The sequence below is a fragment of the Elgaria multicarinata genome, chromosome 6 (genome assembly GCF_023053635.1).
Source record: "Elgaria multicarinata webbii isolate HBS135686 ecotype San Diego chromosome 6, rElgMul1.1.pri, whole genome shotgun sequence".
Taxonomy (NCBI): Eukaryota; Metazoa; Chordata; class Lepidosauria; order Squamata; family Anguidae; genus Elgaria; species Elgaria multicarinata.
In genome coordinates, this window is record NC_086176.1 from 116,849,505 (window position 1) to 116,870,894 (window position 21,390).

General features: G+C 46.7%; 1 protein-coding gene across 9 annotated transcripts in view; it reads left to right on the top strand.

Moving 5' to 3' along the window:
- The window catches only part of CELF4 (CUGBP Elav-like family member 4), a 992,627-nt gene that overhangs the window by 597,639 nt on the left and 373,598 nt on the right, over positions 1–21,390 (top strand). For all 9 annotated transcript variants that reach the window (XM_063128326.1, XM_063128330.1, XM_063128323.1 and 6 more), the window contains exon 3: positions 3,950–3,998. In XM_063128326.1, coding sequence (XP_062984396.1) covers positions 3,950–3,998 — 49 coding nt within the window. The remainder of the gene's footprint in view (positions 1–3,949; positions 3,999–21,390) is intronic.

A 21,390-nucleotide genomic window follows, 5' to 3' on the forward strand; every position in this document is an offset into this window, starting at 1 on the left:
ACAAGCTGGAGCATGTTCAGAAGAGGGCAACCAGGATGATCAGGGGTCTGGAAACAAAGCCCTATGAAGAGAGACTGAAAGAACTGGGCATGTTTAGCCTGGAGAAGAGAAGATTGAGGGGAGACATGATAGCACTCTTCAAATACTTAAAAGGTTGTCACACAGAGGAGGGCCAGGATCTCTTCTCCATCCTCCCAGAGTGCAGGACACGGAATAACGGGCTCAAGTTAAAGGAAGCCAGATTCCAACTGGACATCAGGAAAAACTTCCTGACTGTTAGAGCAGTATGACAATGGAATCAGTTACCTAGGGAGGTTGTGGGCTCTCCCACACTGGAGGCCTTCAAGAGGCAGCTGGACAACCATCTATCAGGGATCCTTCAGGGTAGATTCCTGCACTGAGCAGGGGGTTGGACTCGATGGCCTTGAAGGCCCCTTCCAAGTTTGCCATTCTATGATTCTATGAACAACGTTGACACCTGGAGAGCCTCGTTGTGGAGATCATTCCATAATTGGGGGGCCACCACTGAAAAGGTTCCCTCAATAAAAGTAGACCTAGGTCCTTGCTAGATGAGGCCTTAGCGTGCTTTGAGGCCCGGTTTCCCTGCTGTGCATCCACATGACGCACAGGGGAATCCAGGCCCAGACCGCGCTGAAGCCTCCCCTAACGCGCCATAAGCGAAGTCGCTTATGGCGTGCCTTTTCTGCAGCCCCAGCCTGAGGCTGGGGCTGCGGAACGTTTAGCTTGCTTACTCACGAGTAGCCGGGAAAAGCTACGGACTGGGCACAGCGCTCAGTGCTATGCCCATCGGGCCGGGGGGATCCTGGGGGGGAGATGGGGGGAAGGCCGGACCGGCAGGAGAGGGGGGAGGAAGCCGGACATCTGGGATGGGATGGGGCCGAGGGACAGACAACCGGGGATGAGGCCGAGGGACAGACAACTGGGGATTGGGCTGAGGGACAGACAACTGGGGATGGGATGGGGCCGAGGGACCGACAAGCGGGGATGGGGCCGAGGGACAGATAACCAGGGATGGGGCCGAAGGACGGATAATTTCAGGGAAAAAACCCACGTACCTTCTCCGGAGTCTTTGGGGCGCACGTGGCCCCTTTAACAACAACAACAACAAAAATGGCCGACGCTGCAGGGCTTCCGTAGTCCCTATGCGTCGGCCATCTAGGCGGCGGGGCGGGGCGCGCTATAGTTAGCGCGCCGTCGCCCCGCCTCCCTGCCGGCTTATCCAGCGGGGTCTAGCAAGGCCCCAAATATCCCAACAGAATCTATTCAAAGGTGGTGTCTATATGCCACTAGGAACAGTGCAAGCTTCCAGGAGGGGCTCAAAGCTTGGCCGCCAGATGCCAGTCCATAGATGCCTATGGATGACTCGGAAGTTGCAGCTAGTGCAAAATGCAGCAGCTGGACTGCTGGTGGGTACATCTTACAGAGACCACATAACACCGGTTTTAAAGGAATTGCACTGGCTGCCTATATACTTCCGGTCGGAATTCAAGGTGTTGGTAATAATGTTTAAAGCTCTAAACGGCTTGGGAACTCGATACTTGAGGGAGCGCCTCTCCCTATATATGCCTGCTTGAGACTTGAGATCTGTTGGAGGAGCCCTTCTTCGCATCCCACCAATGCAACATATACGCTATGTTGGAACAAGGGAGAGGGCTTTCTCTGTGGTGGCACCCCGACTGTGGAATGCCCTCCCCTCAGAGGCCCAACTGGCTCCAACACTGATTTGTTCCGGTGCCAAGTGAAAACATGTCTTTTTAACAAAGCCTTTAATGTTTTAAATACATAAATAATGCTTGCCCAACTTGGTACAGACTGAGTTGAGCAAGTGCACAGATCCCTGCTCCCTTGCTTATGACCCCACTTTGCATAAAAATGGCAGCTCAGCCTTTTTCATAAAAGTGTTGTTTGCATAAATGGCGGTCGTAAAGGGGCAATTTGCACAAAATTACAGCCACAAATGGTTGGCTAGCAGGTGGGGGGTCTGGTGAATAGTGGGCAGTGGGCAACCTAGGCTGCAGTTAGTTTGCCCATCTCTCTAGGCTATCACAGATACAATACCAGAGATTAAAGTTTCTATCACCTCAAACTAGGGATGGCAGAGATATTTGTTCAGATTGCATTTTACCTTAATTTTGCCTATTTAAAATGTGCCGCTGGAGCAGGGGACAGCACAATTCAGACTTATGGGGTCTACTCTGAGTTTTACTTAGGGACAGGGGAGAAATGTTGTTTGATTCACATTTTAATGCAAAGATACCTGATTTTGCAATTTCAAACCAATTTGTAGATCAAATCCTTTGAAATCCACATTTTTCCAAACTTAGAATTTGCAGTGGAAATCTCCAATCAAATATGCGCACAAAAATATTACATTACATAAATATGCATGCAAAAATGTGTATATTGCTTAAGATATTGCTTTAGGGTGGATTCCTGCATTGAGCAGGGGGTTGGACTCGATGGCCTTGTAGGCCCCTTCCAACCCTGCTATTCTATGATTCTATGATAACATTAAAAATGTTCCTTGTAAAAGTCCTTGTGAAATTGTGTACAAAAATGCATGCATTGGGGGAATGCAACCTTTAAAAAATAAAATCTCAGACTTCCGGGGCAAATCAGATTTAAGATTGGAAGAATTCTTAAAGTTCAGGACAAAATGAATTTAACATTGGAATAATGAGACACTGAAAAAAACTGAAACTGACATATTTGAGGATGGACAAATATGTCAGTTTCAGGGTTTTTTTTTCAGTGGATTTGACTTCATGCACTCAACAGCTGATTTTCTACTGTAAAGTTATCAAGTGTAGAAGAATAATTGGGTGTTCATGCAAGGGGCATCATGGATCGCAGGACTAGAATGCACAGCCTTGCGCTCTCACACATGTTTACATATCCTATTTGGGCATAGCGCCTCCACAGCCCTCATGTGGTGGATATGCATGGGTATCTCCCTCACCCCAAACTCAAATAATGCATGTGCTCTACTATAAATAGCAGAAATTCACGGCCTAGGTGGCTTGCTGCGGAGGAGAGAGAGATGTAGTGAAGAAGTTGTACATTCTGAAACCTCTCCATGCTATGCATGTTTGCATGTATGAGATTTCAAGCAAGGGGAGGAAGGCAGAGAAGTTATTTTGAGAGCACCCTAGCCTCAATGCCTCAGCCACTGTGGTCCCTGTTCAGCTCCCGCATCATATCCAAGATCTCACCTAGCTCAGTCCACGAGGTTTCAGACTTCTTCTCAAGCCCCAAAGGACTAGAATTTTGGATTTTCATTCGCTTGAGTCATGCAACAGAAACGAGGCCCATGCTTGCAGGATGTAGTCGCAGAGGAAGGAAATACACGCCGCACTGATTATGTAGCTTTCGGTAGCCTGTTCTGAACCATAGGCGGGTGCAAGGGGTGTGCTGGGTGTGCCCAGGCACACCCTAAAGCCTCAAGCAATATGTGCTGAATTGAAGGGGGCATTGAGTAGGGATCCAGAAGGGGATCCAAACACAGCAGGAACGGCTCTCCGGCTGCCCCATCGCCACTCCGCAGAACCTCTGTCTCCAAGAGAGCATCATTTCTCCCAGCAGCAAGAATGAAATGGCCAGTGTCACCATAAAGCCCCACCAATGCTGGGGCTTCAGGAACCTCTCCTCATTCTCCCCCTCTTCCTGCAGTGGCCCTCCCATGGTCAGGCAAGCCAAACCCAGAGTAGGGCATCAGTATCTACAGTGTTTAATAAATGAATGAATAAAAAGAATGTCTTTTATGGCTGAGTATTCAATAAATGTTCATTGTTCAAAATCAATCAATCCCGGCGCACCCTCATGAAATGAGCTGCGCACGGCGATGTTCTGAACTGTTGGCCCATTTGGGCGGTTTGTGAAAGCTGTTGCTGACTGTGCTTCTCTTCTCTCTCCTTGTGTTTCCTCGCAGATGAATAGACCGATCCAAGTGAAACCAGCGGACAGCGAGAGCCGAGGAGGTAGTTGTGTTCTTTGTTTGTATCCCCCAGCACTGTGTGTAATTGTTGTCTGTGGCCGCTCTCGGGCAACGCGCGGATCAATTAGTAACACAATCGCTGCCAAAGCAAAACTCCCTCTGCAGCGAAGATGCTCTTTATTAAATCTCCTTCACTTCGCCTTGCTCTGGCTCATATTCAATTATTATTTGATTTTAAAAGGCAGGTAGGTGCCAACAATTGCTTAGGAAACCAATCATGGCCTTGTTAAGACGGAGGGTGTGGAGGGGGGGGATACAGTGTTGCATGCTGACTTAACCAAGTTTAGCAGCCTTGACTGCGATGTTGACTTTCTCCCGGGTGGACCACATCTCTAGCCTGAGCTGCCAAGATAGCTCAGGTGGCCCCGGTAGAAGGCTTCACTCTTGCTCTGGCCCGATGGCCTCCCTTTTGTTACTCGTGGTGGGACCAGCATCTCACCGCTTTGGAAGAAAACTGAATTTGATCTAGAGCAGGGGTGCAGAACCACCTCCAGTCTGGGGGCCAAACTCCATTCTAGAGAAGCTCTCTGGGACCACATTCCAATAGTGGGCCGGGTGAAAGGTAAAAGAGGTTGGGCCAAAATGCCCCCTAAACCAGCATAGTTTAGCTTAAATCTTTTTACTCTCATTAACTAAGCTTTAGGAGTGGCACTTAAACCATTTATAATGGAGGAAAGCCTGCTCAGATGCTGGGAAGCCAACCAATCAGTGAATGAGAGAAAGGGGGCAGGCCTAGGGGAAAGGGGCATGGCATTCTGGGAAGCCCACAGGCCTGGATTGAGACCCATGGAAGGGTTCCTGACATTCTGCACCCCTGATCTAGTGCAAGATGGCCAACTCATTGCGTGAAGCATTTTTATGCGGCTTCTGTTGACCCTACCACATTTCAATCAAGGTGTGACAAAATAATTGGCTATGATTCCACTTATTAATTTCAGTGGTTTGTAACAAAGGTATATTTCCACACTGTGATGTTCCATTTTTCGTGTTTGCATTCTGAGCGTAATGACTTGGTGATACCTGAGCACAGGCGCACCGTCAGAGTGATGTTTTAGTTGCAAGGTGGCATCAGCATTATTATTGAGTCTGAACACTCTTGAAACGGCAGTTTGTGGCAAAATAAATATCTGGGTCCTGGACAACTGCCAGATTTGCAGCTTCACTTACCTAAGAGAGAACTGCCAGAGAATCTCATCTTGTCCAAAATCTGGTCTTGTTGGTTACGGTCTGGGGTTGTGCTGCATGTGTATCAGAGCTTAAACAAAATGTCTGTTATGTGCAGGCGGAAGACTATAATATATTTCTGCAGGGTGGTAATTTTTTTTGAACTTATTTGCAAGTCCAATTTAATCCTGGTTGCTGCCTTTGCCTCTGGCTGAGGTGGGCAGGTATTTCTCTCTCCCACACACACCCCATCCCCTTTAGGTTAGGCACACCAGGATTTGTTGCCTTGTGGTTTCTATCCCCCTTCTTCAGTGTTGCAGCTGTTCTCTCCCGTCTTCTGAACGTTTCCAGAAACCTTGAAAATGAGGGTTGATCTGACCTCATGATGAAGGGGAATAGAGAAAGGTTGGGAGGAGGTGGTGGAGAGAAGTTGATCTATGCAAGCCTATGCAATACCGAAACAGAGAGCGAGAGCGGAGGGGGGGGGAGCCTGGTTAGGGGGAGAGATAACCTGCTGTCTGTCAAATGGGATGCACCCAAAATAATAATCAGCCAAGCCAATTTGCTGAGTGCTGCTTGAGGGTGTGTTGCCTATGAACCGGCCAGCTTTACTAAGATTGCTAATAAGCACATGGGTCGTGCACAGCGTTCCAGAAAGAAACCCCCCGCATGTGTGAAACTCTCTCGGCATCACAACTGCCTCGTCTTTGGAAGGGTGCGAGCCCGCTCATCATTTATCTCTGTCACACTCTCCCTGGTCGCCGCCCTCTTGGTATTTTAGCTAATTACCTCCCCTCCCCCCACTCATTCGCCCCACTGCAGCCTTGTTTATTGCTCATCTTCGGCGTCTATTATTGTACTAGGCCCGATTGCCGGGATTGGAATGGGAGCCACGTTGTGTCCCGATTCCCAAAAGAAGAGCTGCTTCCGGGCTGGCGGAGCTGCGTGGAGGACACCATGTCTCAAGGGCAAGGATAGGAAGCTCAGCAATTGGGACCCAAGAGGAGGGCTGGCTATATGTATGTGGGGACGACGACACAATAACTCTTGGCTGGGTGCAAGCATTACAGTAAATGTCAGCAAGGCACATCGAATGCTAACAAGGAGGCTGACTATCGTAGCAGCCATAGCTCTTCTTCTGCAGCAGTGTAGTGGCACCAGGACTCCCTCTCACTGTTTTGGCAGCAGGGGTGATTTTATCTGCCCCCACCCCACCCGGACTTCTCTGCTCTCTCTGAACGTAGCTGAAATCTTCACAGTAGTTCAAGGGGCGCCAATTTTCCCAGGAACACTGTACGGTTCCCTATCGTAACGCAACGTATTTTGGGATGTCTTGGTCTGAAATGGGGAATTAGAACCCATCTCTTGGAGGAGATGAAAGCTGGTTTGTTGATATGGATCACAGCCACCGCCTGGATGTTTGGACTCTCCTTGGGGGCATGGCTCATGATGAACCTCATGATGAGCACCTGCATGTTAAAATTTACCACCACCCACTGTTTTTCTGCAGCCCCCACCATGGTTTGTAACTAAGGCCTTAGCTAGACCTAAGGTTTATCCAGGGATCGTCCCTGCCTGCTCCCAGGATATCCTGTGTGTCATTTACATGAACAGGGATGAACCCAGGACGATCCCAGGATAAACCTTAGGTCTAGCTAAGGCCTCGATGGGGGTGGAAAGCCACTATGGAGCCTTGAAAAGGATAAACTTTGCTTGTTTTCAAGCTCCATAGAGATTTGCCACTAAAATTCAGCAGTGACCGACCATCAGTTATTTGCCACCATTGTGCGGCTGAATTTCATGGTGTAGTGGCAGACAGTGTGTGGACTCCCCTGAGTTGTCCACCACCCTTGGCTAGGACCAGTTCATGGAGAACAGAGAGGTAGACAAATAAGTGGAGGGAAGGCCCACGAATGATGCCAATGAAATAAGAGCTCCATGAAAAAAGCCAGTGTACCTCCGAATAGTAGCGTATTAGTTTCAAACACTGTATTGAATCTGAAAGAGTGGGCAACTGTGAGTAGCTGGGATGGAGATCCCTCATCTCTAACACCCAGCTTAAAGAGTCTCCAGCTTAAAGTTCACAGCATTCATGCCGGAACTGCTACCTGGAGAATGGCACGGGACTTTGTTCCAGGTCATAGCCTTTCCCAACCTCTTGCCCTCCAGGTGTGTTGGGCTATAATTCTCATCATCCTACAGCCAGCTTTGATGGCTGGGGGATGACGGGAGTTGCAGTATGAGACATCTGGAGAGCACCAAGTTGGGGAAGGTTGACCTAGGGAGTTATTGGCCTCGCTTGACAAAATACGGGTGGTCATGCACGGAATCTTTAATGGCAGAGGTGGTATGGAGGATCTATGAGGAGCAGAGAAGGTGAGAATGTCAGACCAGGGGAAAATGGCTTAAAATCCCTGTTCAGACACAAAGCTTTCCAGGTGATCTTGGGCCAGTTACTCTCTCAGCATCACCTACTAGGGGTGTGCAATGTGGGGGCCTTGCTAGACGACGGGTTAGCCCAGTGCAAGCCCTGGGCCCGCCCCTGTGCATCCAGATGATGCACAGGCTCAGGTAGGGGTAACCCTCCCATGTCCCGGGATAACTGGCATTGCTTGTGGCCCAGTATTTCCCACGGTCTCGGGCTGAGCCTGAGACCGCAGGCGTGTAGACAGGTCCACCACTTTCCCCCAGCTACTGCAATTACTCATTAGCTGGGAAAAGCGGCAGGAGTGCTGGGCCCATCGGGGAAGGGGGAGAGATCAGGGGTGGGGAGATCGCGGGGGAAATGCGGGATCATGGAGGCAGGAAGTGGAGATCGCGGGGGTAAGGCGGAGATCGCGGGGGGAAGTGGAGATTGCGGGGGGGAAGCGGAAATTGCGGGGGGAATCAGGAGGAGGGGGAGCAGGGAACCCTTTAAAAAAAAATTTTTTTGCCTTGGTCGTAGGTGCGCTCCTGTGCACCCAGCCCTTTAAGCAGTAAAACAAAATGGCAGACATGATGGGGCTTTCCTGCAGCCCGTCGCGTCTGACGTGTGGATAGAAGCGACAGCCCACGCTACTTGTAGTGCAGGCTGGCCCCTCCACATGCCCGGATTTTCAGGTAGGTCTAGCAAGGCCCTGGGTCTTCTCCACCTCAAAATTCGAGCCAGACCTCCACAGAGGTGATTCTCTGCCCTGATTTCTGGAGCAGGTCCCCCTCTCTGCTCTACCAGATAGGTTGATGAAAAATCACTCTGTTTTCGGGTAACCGGATACATTCTCATCACTGGGAATTAATAGAAACGCTCTCAGCTCCCTCAGTTTTGAAGATAACCACATGGAAATTGACACCATGGCAGCTTTCAAAGAGGGCTTTAGGCTTGCCAACTGTGGAGCAGATACCTGCATGCAGTGATTTATGGGGAATTTTTAAAGTCCAGACTCAAATGTCCTCGCAGGCACCTCTCGTGCATTGATCCGTATGGCGAGGGAGAGGAAACAAAGCAGTGGGGTAAGCACTTAGCACAATAATTAAGTAAATATTTATTAGCAAAATGTCACAATAGCGGCACACAACTTGTGCATTCTCAGAGAGGGCAGGAGGCTTGCAAGATGAGGATGAGGAGAAGTAGGGGCACCCCTCCCCCACTGTCAGTCAGGCATTGGAGCGAGGCGAGTCAAGGCAACAACATCTTTCCCTAGCAGGCTAGTACACGTGCCTTGGAGGAGGAGGAGAATGACGACAAGGACCCTCCTCCTGTACTGGAAGCCCAGCTAGCCAATAGGAGCCATAGTTTAACTGAAAAACAGCCTGTCTGACTCAGGTGTAGAAGCTTACTCAGTCAGCTCAGTAGCACTTTCACACAGTGGCTGACATCTATGAGTCCGAGCAGAAACACGCAACCAGATCTCGTAGATCTCTCTCACACACACACATACACACACACACACACTCCTTTAAATCTCACTTTGCAAACAACAGCCCCCTAATCTCACTAACTGCCATTCCCTCGCCCAAACACTCTGATTGGAGGAGAACAGAACAGGGCGGGAGAGTGCTGGGGCAATTCCTAATTGGTTAGCCACAGATGTCAACATCAATTATCAAAACTACCCCACCCCATCGTCTCATGTTCCTTATTGGGTGGTTTTCAGTTAGACACACCAGACACACACACACACAAACACACACAAAATGGTAGGATAATTTCGGAGATGTTAGGCGCTCCGATTGGGCATATTTTCACGCTGATATTATTTGATGGGTTTAGAAGCGGCCAATCTCTGCTCTGGAAGATCGAATGCTTCACGGATGGTCGCGTTTACCAGATAATTCCGGGGCAGAGAGCCCCACCCCCCACCCCATCACCTACTTCCCAGGATTGTTGTGAGGATAAAATGGATGGAGGCAGGAAAACCTGAACTTCTTGGTAGAAAAATAAAACACTATTGAGATAATACAGTTGAGAGCAGTGGAGGAACAACCAGGTTTAACTATTACAGCTAACAACTGAATGACAATGTTGAAACATTGACCAGATTCACAGGGTTGTTGTAAAGATCACAACAACATAGAGAATGTTGAAGTGCTTTGGATATTCAGAAGCCCTTTATAATACTGATAAGCATTATTACGGTGAAACAGAAGAGGGGGAACTGATCTTTGAACAAAAGGAACTGTGTGCTTTTCTTTTTCTCTTGGGCTAGGCCTTTAAATATATATATATTAGGGGTGTGCACGGAACCCCCGCTCCGCTTCACTTCCAGATCCGCGATTTGCGGATCGGGCCACTCTGCCCCGCCCCCACTCCGCCTATGTCCACTCCGCTCTGCTCAGAGCTCCAGATCCGGATCGGAGCTCCGTTTCCCCCCCCCCCCCCATAGGCTTGCATTAAGCTAAAAAAGTATACAACTTTTTTTCTGTGAAAGTTAGAAACCTCAAGTTTGGCACCATGACACCTCATGGAGGTATACACACGCACGCCGAGACTCAAGGCAGTCCCATCATCCCCTGAGTTTTGGGGAATTTATGAAAACCGGGCACCCCATTCACACCCCTTTCCATAGCTCCGTCAATTTGCACGTTAAAAATCTCAAACTCGCCACCATGATAGCTTGTCCAGGGATACATACGCACGCCAAGACTCAAGGCAGTCCCAGCGGCAGAGCCCGGTAAAGGACCAAGGGAGAGGGTGACCTTACCTGCCTCCGTCCGTGGTCCGTCGCCGTCTTCAATTGAGCCCGCGGTTCCACCAGGAAGTCTGGGCCGCGGCCCAGGCTTCCTGGTGGAACCGCAGGCTCAATTGAAGACGCTGACGGACCACGGATGGAGGCAGGTAAGGGAGAGGAGGGCGGGGAGGGGGTTACCGGGCCCTGCCGCCGTCGCCGCATGGGCGACAGCGACAGCGGCAGGGCCCGGTAAACCCCACTTACCTTTCCGGCGGACTCCGGATCGAGGCGAAGGATCCGCCTTCACCTCGATCCTCTTCGCCACGCTCCGCCGGCCCCCCAATCCTCTTCGCCTCCGCCTTAAGGGCAGGCGAAGCCCCCCGCTCCGCTCCTGCTTCTCCGGTCCGATTAGAAGCGGAGCACATCCCTAATATATATCTGAGTTGGTTGATGTGAAGGAGCAGGGACGTATGTGAAAGGCAGTCCAGAGATTACTTGGAGTTCAAGTGTTGCCTATGCTTTGCACTGAGGGATTGGTGGCAGCGGGGGGGGGGTGATTTTTCCACATGCAAAGGCTTCCCCAAACAACCCATCCTTCTCTGGTGCTGTGGAAATGCTGATAGGGCACACTCCAAGCACTGATTGCTTTTCGTGTCTGAGGATATGCCTGAGAGCGCCTTGCTTGGGATCTCCAGCCAGTGGTGGGTGCTGGGGGTGGCGGGTGGCAGTGTTGCTGTGACTCTCTTCAATGGATTTAGCGAAGATGCTACTTTTGCTAAAATGGCTCTTTCTGGGGGTCAAACTGGACAACTCACATTCGCTTCTACTGCGTTGCAACAGTATGTAAGGCACTAGGCAGCAATCTTGCCCATCCTGGTGCCCTCCGGATGTTTTGACTACAACTCCCAGCATTCCTGACCATTGGTCATCCTAACCGGGGCTGATGGGAGTTGAAGTCAAAAACATCTGGAAGGGCAGCAGGTTGGAGAAAGCAGCTACACAGAATGACCTGGTTCAGACAAGGTGCTAAACCATGCTGCTTAACCACAAAAGGGTTAAGGGAATGCATAACCGTAATGCATTCCCTTAACCCTTTTGTGGTTAAGCAGCATGGTTTAGTGTGTTGTCTGAACCAGGCCAATATGTTATTAACCAAGGAGTCTAACATAGATTGTGACTCTTTGGTTATTTAACATCAACACACAATCCAGGAGGGCTGGGTATGGATGGACCCCATGGATGATGTGCCAGTGGGGTCACCATCTTCCCCCACAACAATTCCCCCCTTATGGGCCCAGGTAGTGTTTTTGCTCCAATACTACCCAGAACAAGGGTACATCATGGCACTAAAACAAGCATAGCAGTGGTATATCGTGTATCATCAACTGCAGCTATGTTGGGATGGAAGTTCTGCAGGGTAATTTCTCTGTGAAATTCCAGACGGTATGGGGGTTTCAAAAGGCTGAGCACGTGGATGAGAGACATGGACATGTTGCAAGACCAACGTGGCCACCAAGCTCTTGGTCCACAGAGGAACGGCATCTGCGTAAGAGGTACCCAAGTCTCTCTTTGGTGTGACCTGCTTTAAAGGTGGGCATAATGCTGTCATGCCTACTCTGAAGGTCTCCTTTTCAGATGATGACCTGGAGCCAAACATCATGGAGGAGCTCTCTGTGTTGAGGAACATTGATCCTGGGACCTCAAGGAGGAAGTGACTATTGGCCCTGCCACTCACAGCATAGTTAGCCCCTGGTCGGACTCCAAGAGAGGCACCAAATGGCCATCTAGCCTGAGGGAGCACAGGCATCTGGGCCAGCTACCAGAATCAGAAGTGCCCACCTGAGGAATCAAGATTCCTCATGAGTAAAGGGATACTCATGAGGAAGACTCTGCTCATAAGTAGACCATTCCTCAGGTGGTACTGATGGCCTACAGCTGTGTTCTGGGTGGAGCTCTGAAAGGGAGGTTTAAAAGCCTTCAGTGCTAGGCATAGAGTGTTGGAACAATATATATATATATATATATATATATATATATATATATATATATATACACATACACGCACGCACGCACGCACGCACGCACGCACACGTGTTACCTGTCAGCTTTGCAGTTTCACTGTTCATTTAGTTCTTCTTTGGAACTTTCTTCGAACTGGTTACTATTTGCACAGTTGAGAAATGGCCCATGTCAAAAATCAGAATGACCAGTGCTAAGATTTTAAAGAAGACACCCCATATGGGTCCCATACATCATGGCAAGCTAATAAAATAGTAATCCCACAGAGAGAGAGAGAGAGAGAGAGAGAGAGAGATCATTTCTTTAATTACAGGTCTCTGAACCCTCCCTAAATATCCTCTCTGAAGTTGGAACCCATTAACAGATGTGTGTGTATATACACACCAAGATACAGATTGCTTGTCAATGGATTATTATGTGCATTAATAATATATTTATAGATATGCTGCACAATTAATTTGCAAAAGCATTCACTGAACTCCGCCATTTGAGGGCATTAGAATAATGGCTTGAAGTGCGGCTCCTTTATGGCGAGGCTGCTGCATCTCTTTCTAACTGGCTTATTATTACCCAAGGCTGCAATAACCCCCCTCCTCGCATTGTGGTTTATAGCACATCAATAGTAAATGTGTTCCCTTTATTGGAAGTGATGTGCATTTTACTATAATATAGCAGAATTTGTGCAATCCATATGGATGCGTTAAGCATCCAATGGATTAGCTCGCCTCACAGTCACAATTGCAAGTGCTTTATTGAATTTTTTTTAGGTGTGGGGGGGTTGAAATACAGCTGCAATTGCCACGTATTTCCTTTTGTGATAGGCAAGGTAGACCTTTGCCAAATCAGAAAGGAGAAGTAAGGCCTCTAATATTTGAAACATAATGGATGTTCTCCATCTGGAGGTCTGGGTCAGGACTACTACAGATAGTTCTCCTTGAACCTGAAATCAGAGAGGATGTCTTCTCCAGCTCAGGGACCTAGAGGTCAGTGGCTTCAAGTGGAAGCTAGAAAACCTGGGAAAGCATTTGAAATGCTCCTTCATGCAGTGCATAATTAGCTACCATGTCAAATCCTCCCTAGGGTGATCGCCTTCAGAGGCCAGCCTGACGATGAAGATCTTGGAGGATCTGCCCATTTCCTGGGTCCATGAGGCAGCTCAGATGGATCTCGGCTTCTCAGATGGATCCTGGTCCAGGAGAGATAGTATTGGAACCGCCCAGTAAAGATGTGCAGGGTCCCTTTCCTAATTTGGAAGCACCAGCCAAGTTAACAACTAGTGCAAGGGAGCAGAGGGGGTCTAAAGATGCAGGCTGGGTTGGCCACCACACAAAGAAGTCCCTGCTTCAGGAATAAGACTCATCCTGAGTAAAGGAGTACTCATGAGTAAAGCTCTCCTCATGAGTAAGACCTTCCTTCCAGTGTCTCTGATGGCTGGATGGAACTCTGAATGTTCAGGCTTAAAAGCTTTCAGTTCCAGGCAGAGTTGCTGGAACAATGTCTCTTCTCCATCTTCCCTGGTTGCCTGGTTGCCTCTCTGTGAGATTCTGTGTGCTTGAACCATCTTTGGATCTTGCTTTTCGTACTGACCTTTGCTGGTTTCTTACCTGTCTGTCATGTTGTTAAGGAATGTTGTTAATATAGGATAGAAAAAGCAAATTAAGCAAAACTTTGTGTGTTTCACTGAACGTGTGGGATTCCCAGTTGTGCAGAGGGCTGTGAGCCAAACGTACTTAACAATTCCCTGTCAGACCTTCCTGCTCAATGCAGGAAGGTTTGGTGTCAAGAGCTCCAAGCCATGGATACTGTTTCAGAACACCTGAATAGAGCTAGCATTATCCTGACATCCAACATATTTTACAGATGATATAGGTGTTACAATCAGTTCTGACATTATATTATACTATTATATTATTCATATGGTTCTATTTTCTGGGAACCACTTTGAGCCCTACGTATTTATGGAAAATGTGGTATATAAATCAATTATTTATTTATTTCATAGGATCATAGAATAGAAGCGTTGGAAGGGGCCTACAAGGCCATCGAGTCCAACCCCCTGCTCAATACAGGAATCCACCCTAAAGCATCCCTGACAGATGGTTGTCCAAATAAATGGGATATTTATTGCATTATATCCCACCTTTTTCCTCCAAGGAACTCAAAGCTGCATCCATAATCCTCCGCCTCTCCATTTTATCCTCACAACAACAACCCTGTGAGGTAGGTTGGGCTGAGAGTCTGTGACTGGCCCAAAGTCACCCAGTGGGTTTCCATGGCCGAGTGGGGACTAGAACCCAGATCTCCCGACTCCCTGTCCAACACTTTAACCACTACACCAAACCGGCTCTCATGTTGACTATGACTATTGACAATTGACTATGACTAATCTGTGTGAGGTGTCACTATGGGGGCAAGCAGGTTTAATCATCCAAACAGGGCAGTCCAAATAAGAAATTGGGTAGCAGTGACCAAAGTTGTCTGTGAACAAACTGAGGAGGCAGTCCAAAGTCAGAAAATTAATAGGACCACTGTGCAGACAATCAGAACTCATTGAGCAGGGGGTTGGACTCGATGGCCTTGTAGGCCCCTTCCAACTCTGCTATTATATGATTTTATGTGATGATGTCTCTGAGGGAAGGCAAGGTCAACTGGCTGTAAGTGCAGTTCTTTTCAGAGCAGTCATGTGGGTCAGGGAACATGTGGCAAATGAGGTAACATCACTATACCAAGTGGTTATATGGTGACCTCATCAAGGACAAGCAAAGCCATCTTAAGAAATGAAAGAGAGATTGATATATGCCATTGGTAATCATTTTTGCAGGCATTGCCCCAAAAAATCATCAAAAGCCCAGGAGGGTGGGGTGGAAATTGAAGCCTTTTGGCTCAGCTCTACTAAATCAGCCCTATTTCCAAATGCACCCAGAATGCAACTTCCAGCGAACGCTTTTGGGTTTCCGTCACTGTGTTGACAGAGCTCCTCAGGCACTTTGTGGCAAAAGAAGAAGAAGATTGTATTAGAACGTCAAACAGGTGTTAGTCCTAATCCTGACCTCCACATGTTACCCTATGTAATGGGAATCTGTCATAGCCATCCTGTCAGTTAGACTATCTCTTAAATGCAGCCGGAGCGCTAAGCAGTAAAGCACGCACAACTGTCTGGTCACAAAGGGATCAACATCAGCTCAGCCCAACTCAAATCCCATGAACAAACACCAGGTTGGAGATATTTAAAGCTCCTTTCAAGCCGCTGACTTATTATTTTCTCTGTCTCTCTTTACACAAAGCAGTTGCTACCTTCCTAAAGCCCCAAATGCCAACCATTCGCACAAAATGAGAGAGAGGAGGTAATAACCATTCCCGCGGTAGCACCGTCTACCTTTGGAGGGAATCGTGAAGCCACAGAATTATCCTTGGCAAGCAAAGTATTTGCTTCTGAAAAGGCCATTCTCCTTCCCTTAGAAAAGGGGTTGCTATCAATATAGCCGCCGTGGGACTGCTAGGGCAATTGGACCACTCACACCCTAGATGGAGAAATAGGACTCTTTCTTCCCACAATGCACAAGGATGACATTTGCTGCCATGAGGTGGGGTGAGAGCCATTGGTGCTCATACAGCATGAAAAGGACTTTTCACAAGTTCATGGAGGACAAGTCCTCTTGAGTGGCAATTAGCAGCCAATTATACTGGATCCTCCAAGAACAGAAGCAATCTGCCTGGGAATAACAAATGCTAGAACCAAACAACAGAGAAAAGACATTGCTATCAAGGCCTGCTTGTGAGTTAGCTTCCATCTGGCAGGTAATTGTTGGATCTTGCTAGCAATGGGTGGATCACTCTTCCAAACAAATTTCAGTTTCACATTTTCCTTCCTTAAACCCGTTGAATCCCATTTCTGCATCCATCTCCAAATGGGTTTATTTATTTATTTATTTATTTATTTATTTATTGCATTTCTATACCACCCAACAGCCGAAGCTCTGTGTGTGAAGCACACACAGAGAGATTTGCATTTTGAACATTTCCACACACACACACACACACACACACACACACACACACCACGAATTTTATTTATTTATTTACTTACTTTATTTCATTTCTATACTTCTCAGTAGCCAAAGCTCTCAAGAACAGTTCACAAAGATTGCATGCATTTTATCCTAAAATACGGATTGTGTATGCCTTTTATCCTAGTTTTGTACAAGTTTTGTTCTGAGCAATGTCTCGCAAAATTTGTCAAAGTGAAGAGAAAGTGGTGGGTGGGAGGATAACTGTATTCCAATCCAGGTACTAGTTTAGGAAGAGAAAACCATGTTTGTTCAAGCCTGTGAGCATCCCTAAATTCATCAGGGCAATTCTTATGTTTCCCAGTTATTTGGGGAAGTTCAGAAAACGCAAACATCTCAGCAATGTTTTCATGTTGGAGAAGACCACACATCTTCTATCCAATGCTCCAGATGAGAACATATCACTTACCCAACCTGCTCTGTCTTTCTGGGTATTTTGGACTGAACAAAACGAAGTTGTCATGTTGTGGTGACATTTCAGTACGGCTACGCAGATCCCTTCCCACTTTTCCAGTGAGGCATTCTTTTCACCTGTTTTGCTCCTTGGTTTCCAGCTGAGCTTATTTATTTATTGTATTTATTTCGAATAAATACAATATGGCAAAGCCTTTTCGAGGTAGCTTGCCTGGAAAGAATAAAACATAATTGCAATACAACGAAATCCAATTAAAACAGCACTTCAATCCTTTCAAAAAGCCAGCCCCATGCTTGTGTCATTTGAACGCTAAAGAGAACATTTTGAAACCAAAAGTTGAAAAGAAGCAACACTGTGAACGAATCAGTTCAGCCCAGGATCTTTATTAAAAGGAGATGGAATAAATGGGTTTTATAAATATGCAGGGTTTTATAAATTTGGGGCCACCATCAAAAATGCTGTCTCTACTACCTACCAATCTAATTAACCTTAAAGACAGGCTCACATGCTGGGCTTCTGAGGATTATCTTAAGGCTCAGACATGGTTTAGGATATTTTTTAACAATGTATATTATGTTTTAATTGAGTATTACATATTTTGTCATTTATTTTTGTTCCCCGCCTCAATCGAAATGGAGAGGCGGGCAAGAAATAATTTTTTATTTTTATTATTATTATTATTATTATTATTATTATTATTATTATTATTATTATTTACATTTTAATACCACCCCATAGCTGAGGCTCTCTGGACAGTTTACAAAGATTAAAACATTGAACGTTAAAAAGATTGCTTCCCCTAGCTCCTTTCCAGAATCTGTGCCCAGATCCTTATTCATGCAAACTGGCATGTGCTTGGTCATGAAGCCAGTGCATTGTCTTTGCTCAATAAGGTCCACATGTCCTCGGGAAAACTTCTGAAAGACTCACACTTCTCTGAGAATTCTCTGAGAGAGTTTAAAGCAACCAAATGTGTTGTAAGGCAAGCTGAGGGGAGTTTAGCCATATTAACTTTAGAGTCTAGGAATGGATAAATCTGTCAGTTTCACTTCATCCATTATTATTATTATTATTATTATTATTATTATTATTATTATTATCTGAAGTTCTTTCTATGCCGTTTCATAAAGACATTTGCAAATTCTGATGAATTCTTGTTAAAACCAAACTAGAATGAAATTTGCATCCATATGAACTATCCAAATTCAATAGGCAGAACTAGTTGCGAAGGTAGAAGGAAGTTCCCAGAAATAAAGATGCAGACACCATAGCTTTGGGGTAAAATTAGGGCCTCTTTATTTACACATGGAGATGCTCACACCATGGATCTGTGCGTGGACATGCGGAAACCTCTTTAGTTTACCTATAGGCTCTAGCCTGTCCCTCCAGGCGAGGCACTCAGTTGAAAACCGGAGTCGGGTAACCCGGCCCCCCTTTCAACTACACTTCAGTGTTTGGTGAGACCGCTCTGCATCATCCCCACTCTGGCTGCATAGCCGAGTAGATGAGGCCAGAGGGTCTCCAAAGGCAAACCATATCCTGGCACGCAAGCTGCAAAGCCCACGAGGAGCCAGACCTATGACCTGCCAATCACCATAAAGGTGCCGGAGTGCTCACCGTCCCTATTCTGCCTTCCCTCGATTCCCACACAAACCCTGCCATTAAGACTGACCTATTTATCCACCCTTTCTAAAGATTGAATCCAGTATGGAGTAGGCGAAAACCTGAGCCTCACTAGCAGCCAGTGAAAATCCCTACTCAGCTCCCCCTGCAATGGAGGCAACTGGTTTTGTCCCAGACTGGTTTAAAGGGAGGGCCCCCCGAAATCGCCCCCTGGAGCCATGCAAGGGCGAGGCTTTATAGGCTGGCTCCACCCCCACCTCACATGGATTGCACGTGTGCCTGGCACAGGTGTAATCTTCCTTTTCTTTATTTCCGCCTCCCCCCCCCCACAACAACCGCCTCTCGCCCAAACCATTCCAGATGGGCATGAACTGGACTAGTATGGACAGGCCATGATGTACCTGACTACCCTACAGCTTTCAAAGATAAGGAGCCCACCAGAAAGAAAGAGGTGGCAACCCAATTCTGCACTAATATGGATGCATACACAAGGATTTAAACCCAGATTTTTAAGATCTAAGCGCTCAAAGACCTGGCCCTATTGGGCACTTCCACATCAGGAATGTTTAAACCTCAAGACCTGGATACGGAAAACTTTGCGAATTTTGGTAAATCCTTACCAAAACGTAACCGTTAATTCCTCACTCATCCCTATCTGGGACCCACACAAAATGTGAATGCACATTGTGCTTTCTTAAACCGCAACACCCCCCCTTCAGATTAATCTGAGCAGTAGAATTCATCTCTTGTCCCATTCGACCGTTAGTTGGACCCATTTTGGACGTCATTATAATAGTTTCAGAGGTGTTACCACTTTTTTTGTGGCAAGGCTCCTGCACCTTTAACAGCTGCCTGATTCAGAAAATCCTACCATGAAGTATTTCCTATTACCACCCCTCCACACCAGGAAATGAGGTACCAGCTGAGTTTCTACCTATCATGAATGAACTGAAACAGCTAAAGGCATTGGAGCCTTGCTGAGAAGAAACAAATTGGCAATTCTGTATTTCAGTGCATCGAAACCATTGTGTTCCATTTCTCTTGCCTTTTAAGGATAGATCAGGGGTGGGCAATTTAAGGTCCTCCAGATGTTTTGGCCTACAACTCTCATCCCTCACCATTCACTGTTAGCTACAGCTGATGGGAGTTGTAGTGGACAACCTATAGCCAGTGTGGTGTAGTGGCTAGAGTGTCGAACTGGAAGTTGGGAGATCCGGTTCTACCCCCCACTCGGCCATGGAAACCCACTTTGGGCCAGTCACAGACTCTCAGCCCAACCCACCTCACAGGGTTGTTGTTGTGAGGATAAAGTGGAGAGAAGGAGGCGGGATATAAATGCAATAACAAATAAAATAAATAAATAAGTGAAGATTGGTATACCTTGGAGAAGAATTGAATCAACTGTTTTAACTCTGTATTTTAATTTTATATAAATTTTGCTGCATAGTTTTTATCCTGCTTGTGCTTTTTATACTGTATTTTGTATTTGTGCTTTTAACCTGTTGGTTGTTTTATTATGGTTTTAATTTTTGTGAACTGCCCAGAGAGCTTTGGCTATTGGGCGATATAAAAATGTAATAAATAAATAATTAAATAAAGGCGTTTGCTGCATTCACACAAATGTGAACTAATCACTGAATGAAACCCTGTGAGTTCATAATCCACCGGATCACAGCTTGACCAACAACCTACATTATTGTACGCTCTGGGTTCCAGATAGGGATGTGTGCTAAATCCTCGGAGCAATTTTGCTCATCTTATCGAAATGAGTTTTGCTTTCCTTGAGATTCTTCGGATGTTTCTTTCAAGCGGGAAGCCCCAAACGCATTGCAAAACGCTGCTTTGTGCGAAATTCAACAGCGGTTCCCATTACACTTAAGAATGTGGGAATGGGGCCTGAGCCTTCCTTCTGAAATCCCTCCACTTGTCTGGTTGGCAGTAAAATCCCAAAGCATTAGCCTAGCATAACAGTGTGTGTAGGTATACTGGCTGCGTGTGGTTTAATATACTGCAGGCGGCCAATGGGTGAAACGTCCTGTCAGAGCTCTTTGATGTAGAGCTGATATACCTTGGCTACAAACCTCAGGGAATCAATGGAATTAGAAAAAAAAAATCCTATTCTTTCAAGGACAGCAACGAGTGACAACCGGAGCCCGCCTACCAATTGGCATCCGTGCTACTTCTGCCGGTATTTCACAGAGTGGCTACTTGAAAGCAAGGTCATGCTAGCATTATTGCTTTTCATGAATATCAGAAAATGCATCTCTCCCCCCCCTTCTCTCTCTCTCTCTCTCTTTCTTTTGATCACATTTTTCTTTTTCTTTTTAAAAGATGTATGACTGCCGCTTGGAATTTCAATACCGTCAGCTCTGAATGAGCGTTAGTTTTATTCCTCTCTTCAAAGAGAACCTTGATAGCCTTAATACATGAATAGATATTTATATACGGATAGGTAGTAGGTTCTATTCATAAAACACCTGGCAGAGGCTAAGGCAGGGTTTTTTTTCAAGCGGAATACGGCGACTTCAGTTCTGCTTTGTTAATTTCTCTCCTAAGGTTAGTCACTTCCTTGTATAGGGTGACATCCTTCCTTCTCCCTCTGATTGGCTGAGATCTGCACCATTGGATATACGCTCCAAGGATTTCTGTGGGCATTGGACAGATAGGGGATAATAATAATAATAATAATAATAATAATAATAATAATAATAATAATAATAATAAATTTACTTCTTAGAATTATAGAATCATAGAATAGCAGAGTTGGAAGGGTCCTACAAGGCCATTGAGTCCAACCCCCTGCTCAATGCAGGAATCCACCCTAAAGCATCCCTGACAGGTGGTTGTCCAGCTGCCTCTTGAAGGCCTCTAGTGTGGGAGAGCCCACAACCTCCCTAGGTAACTGATTCCATTGTCGTACTGCTCTAACTGTCAGGAAGT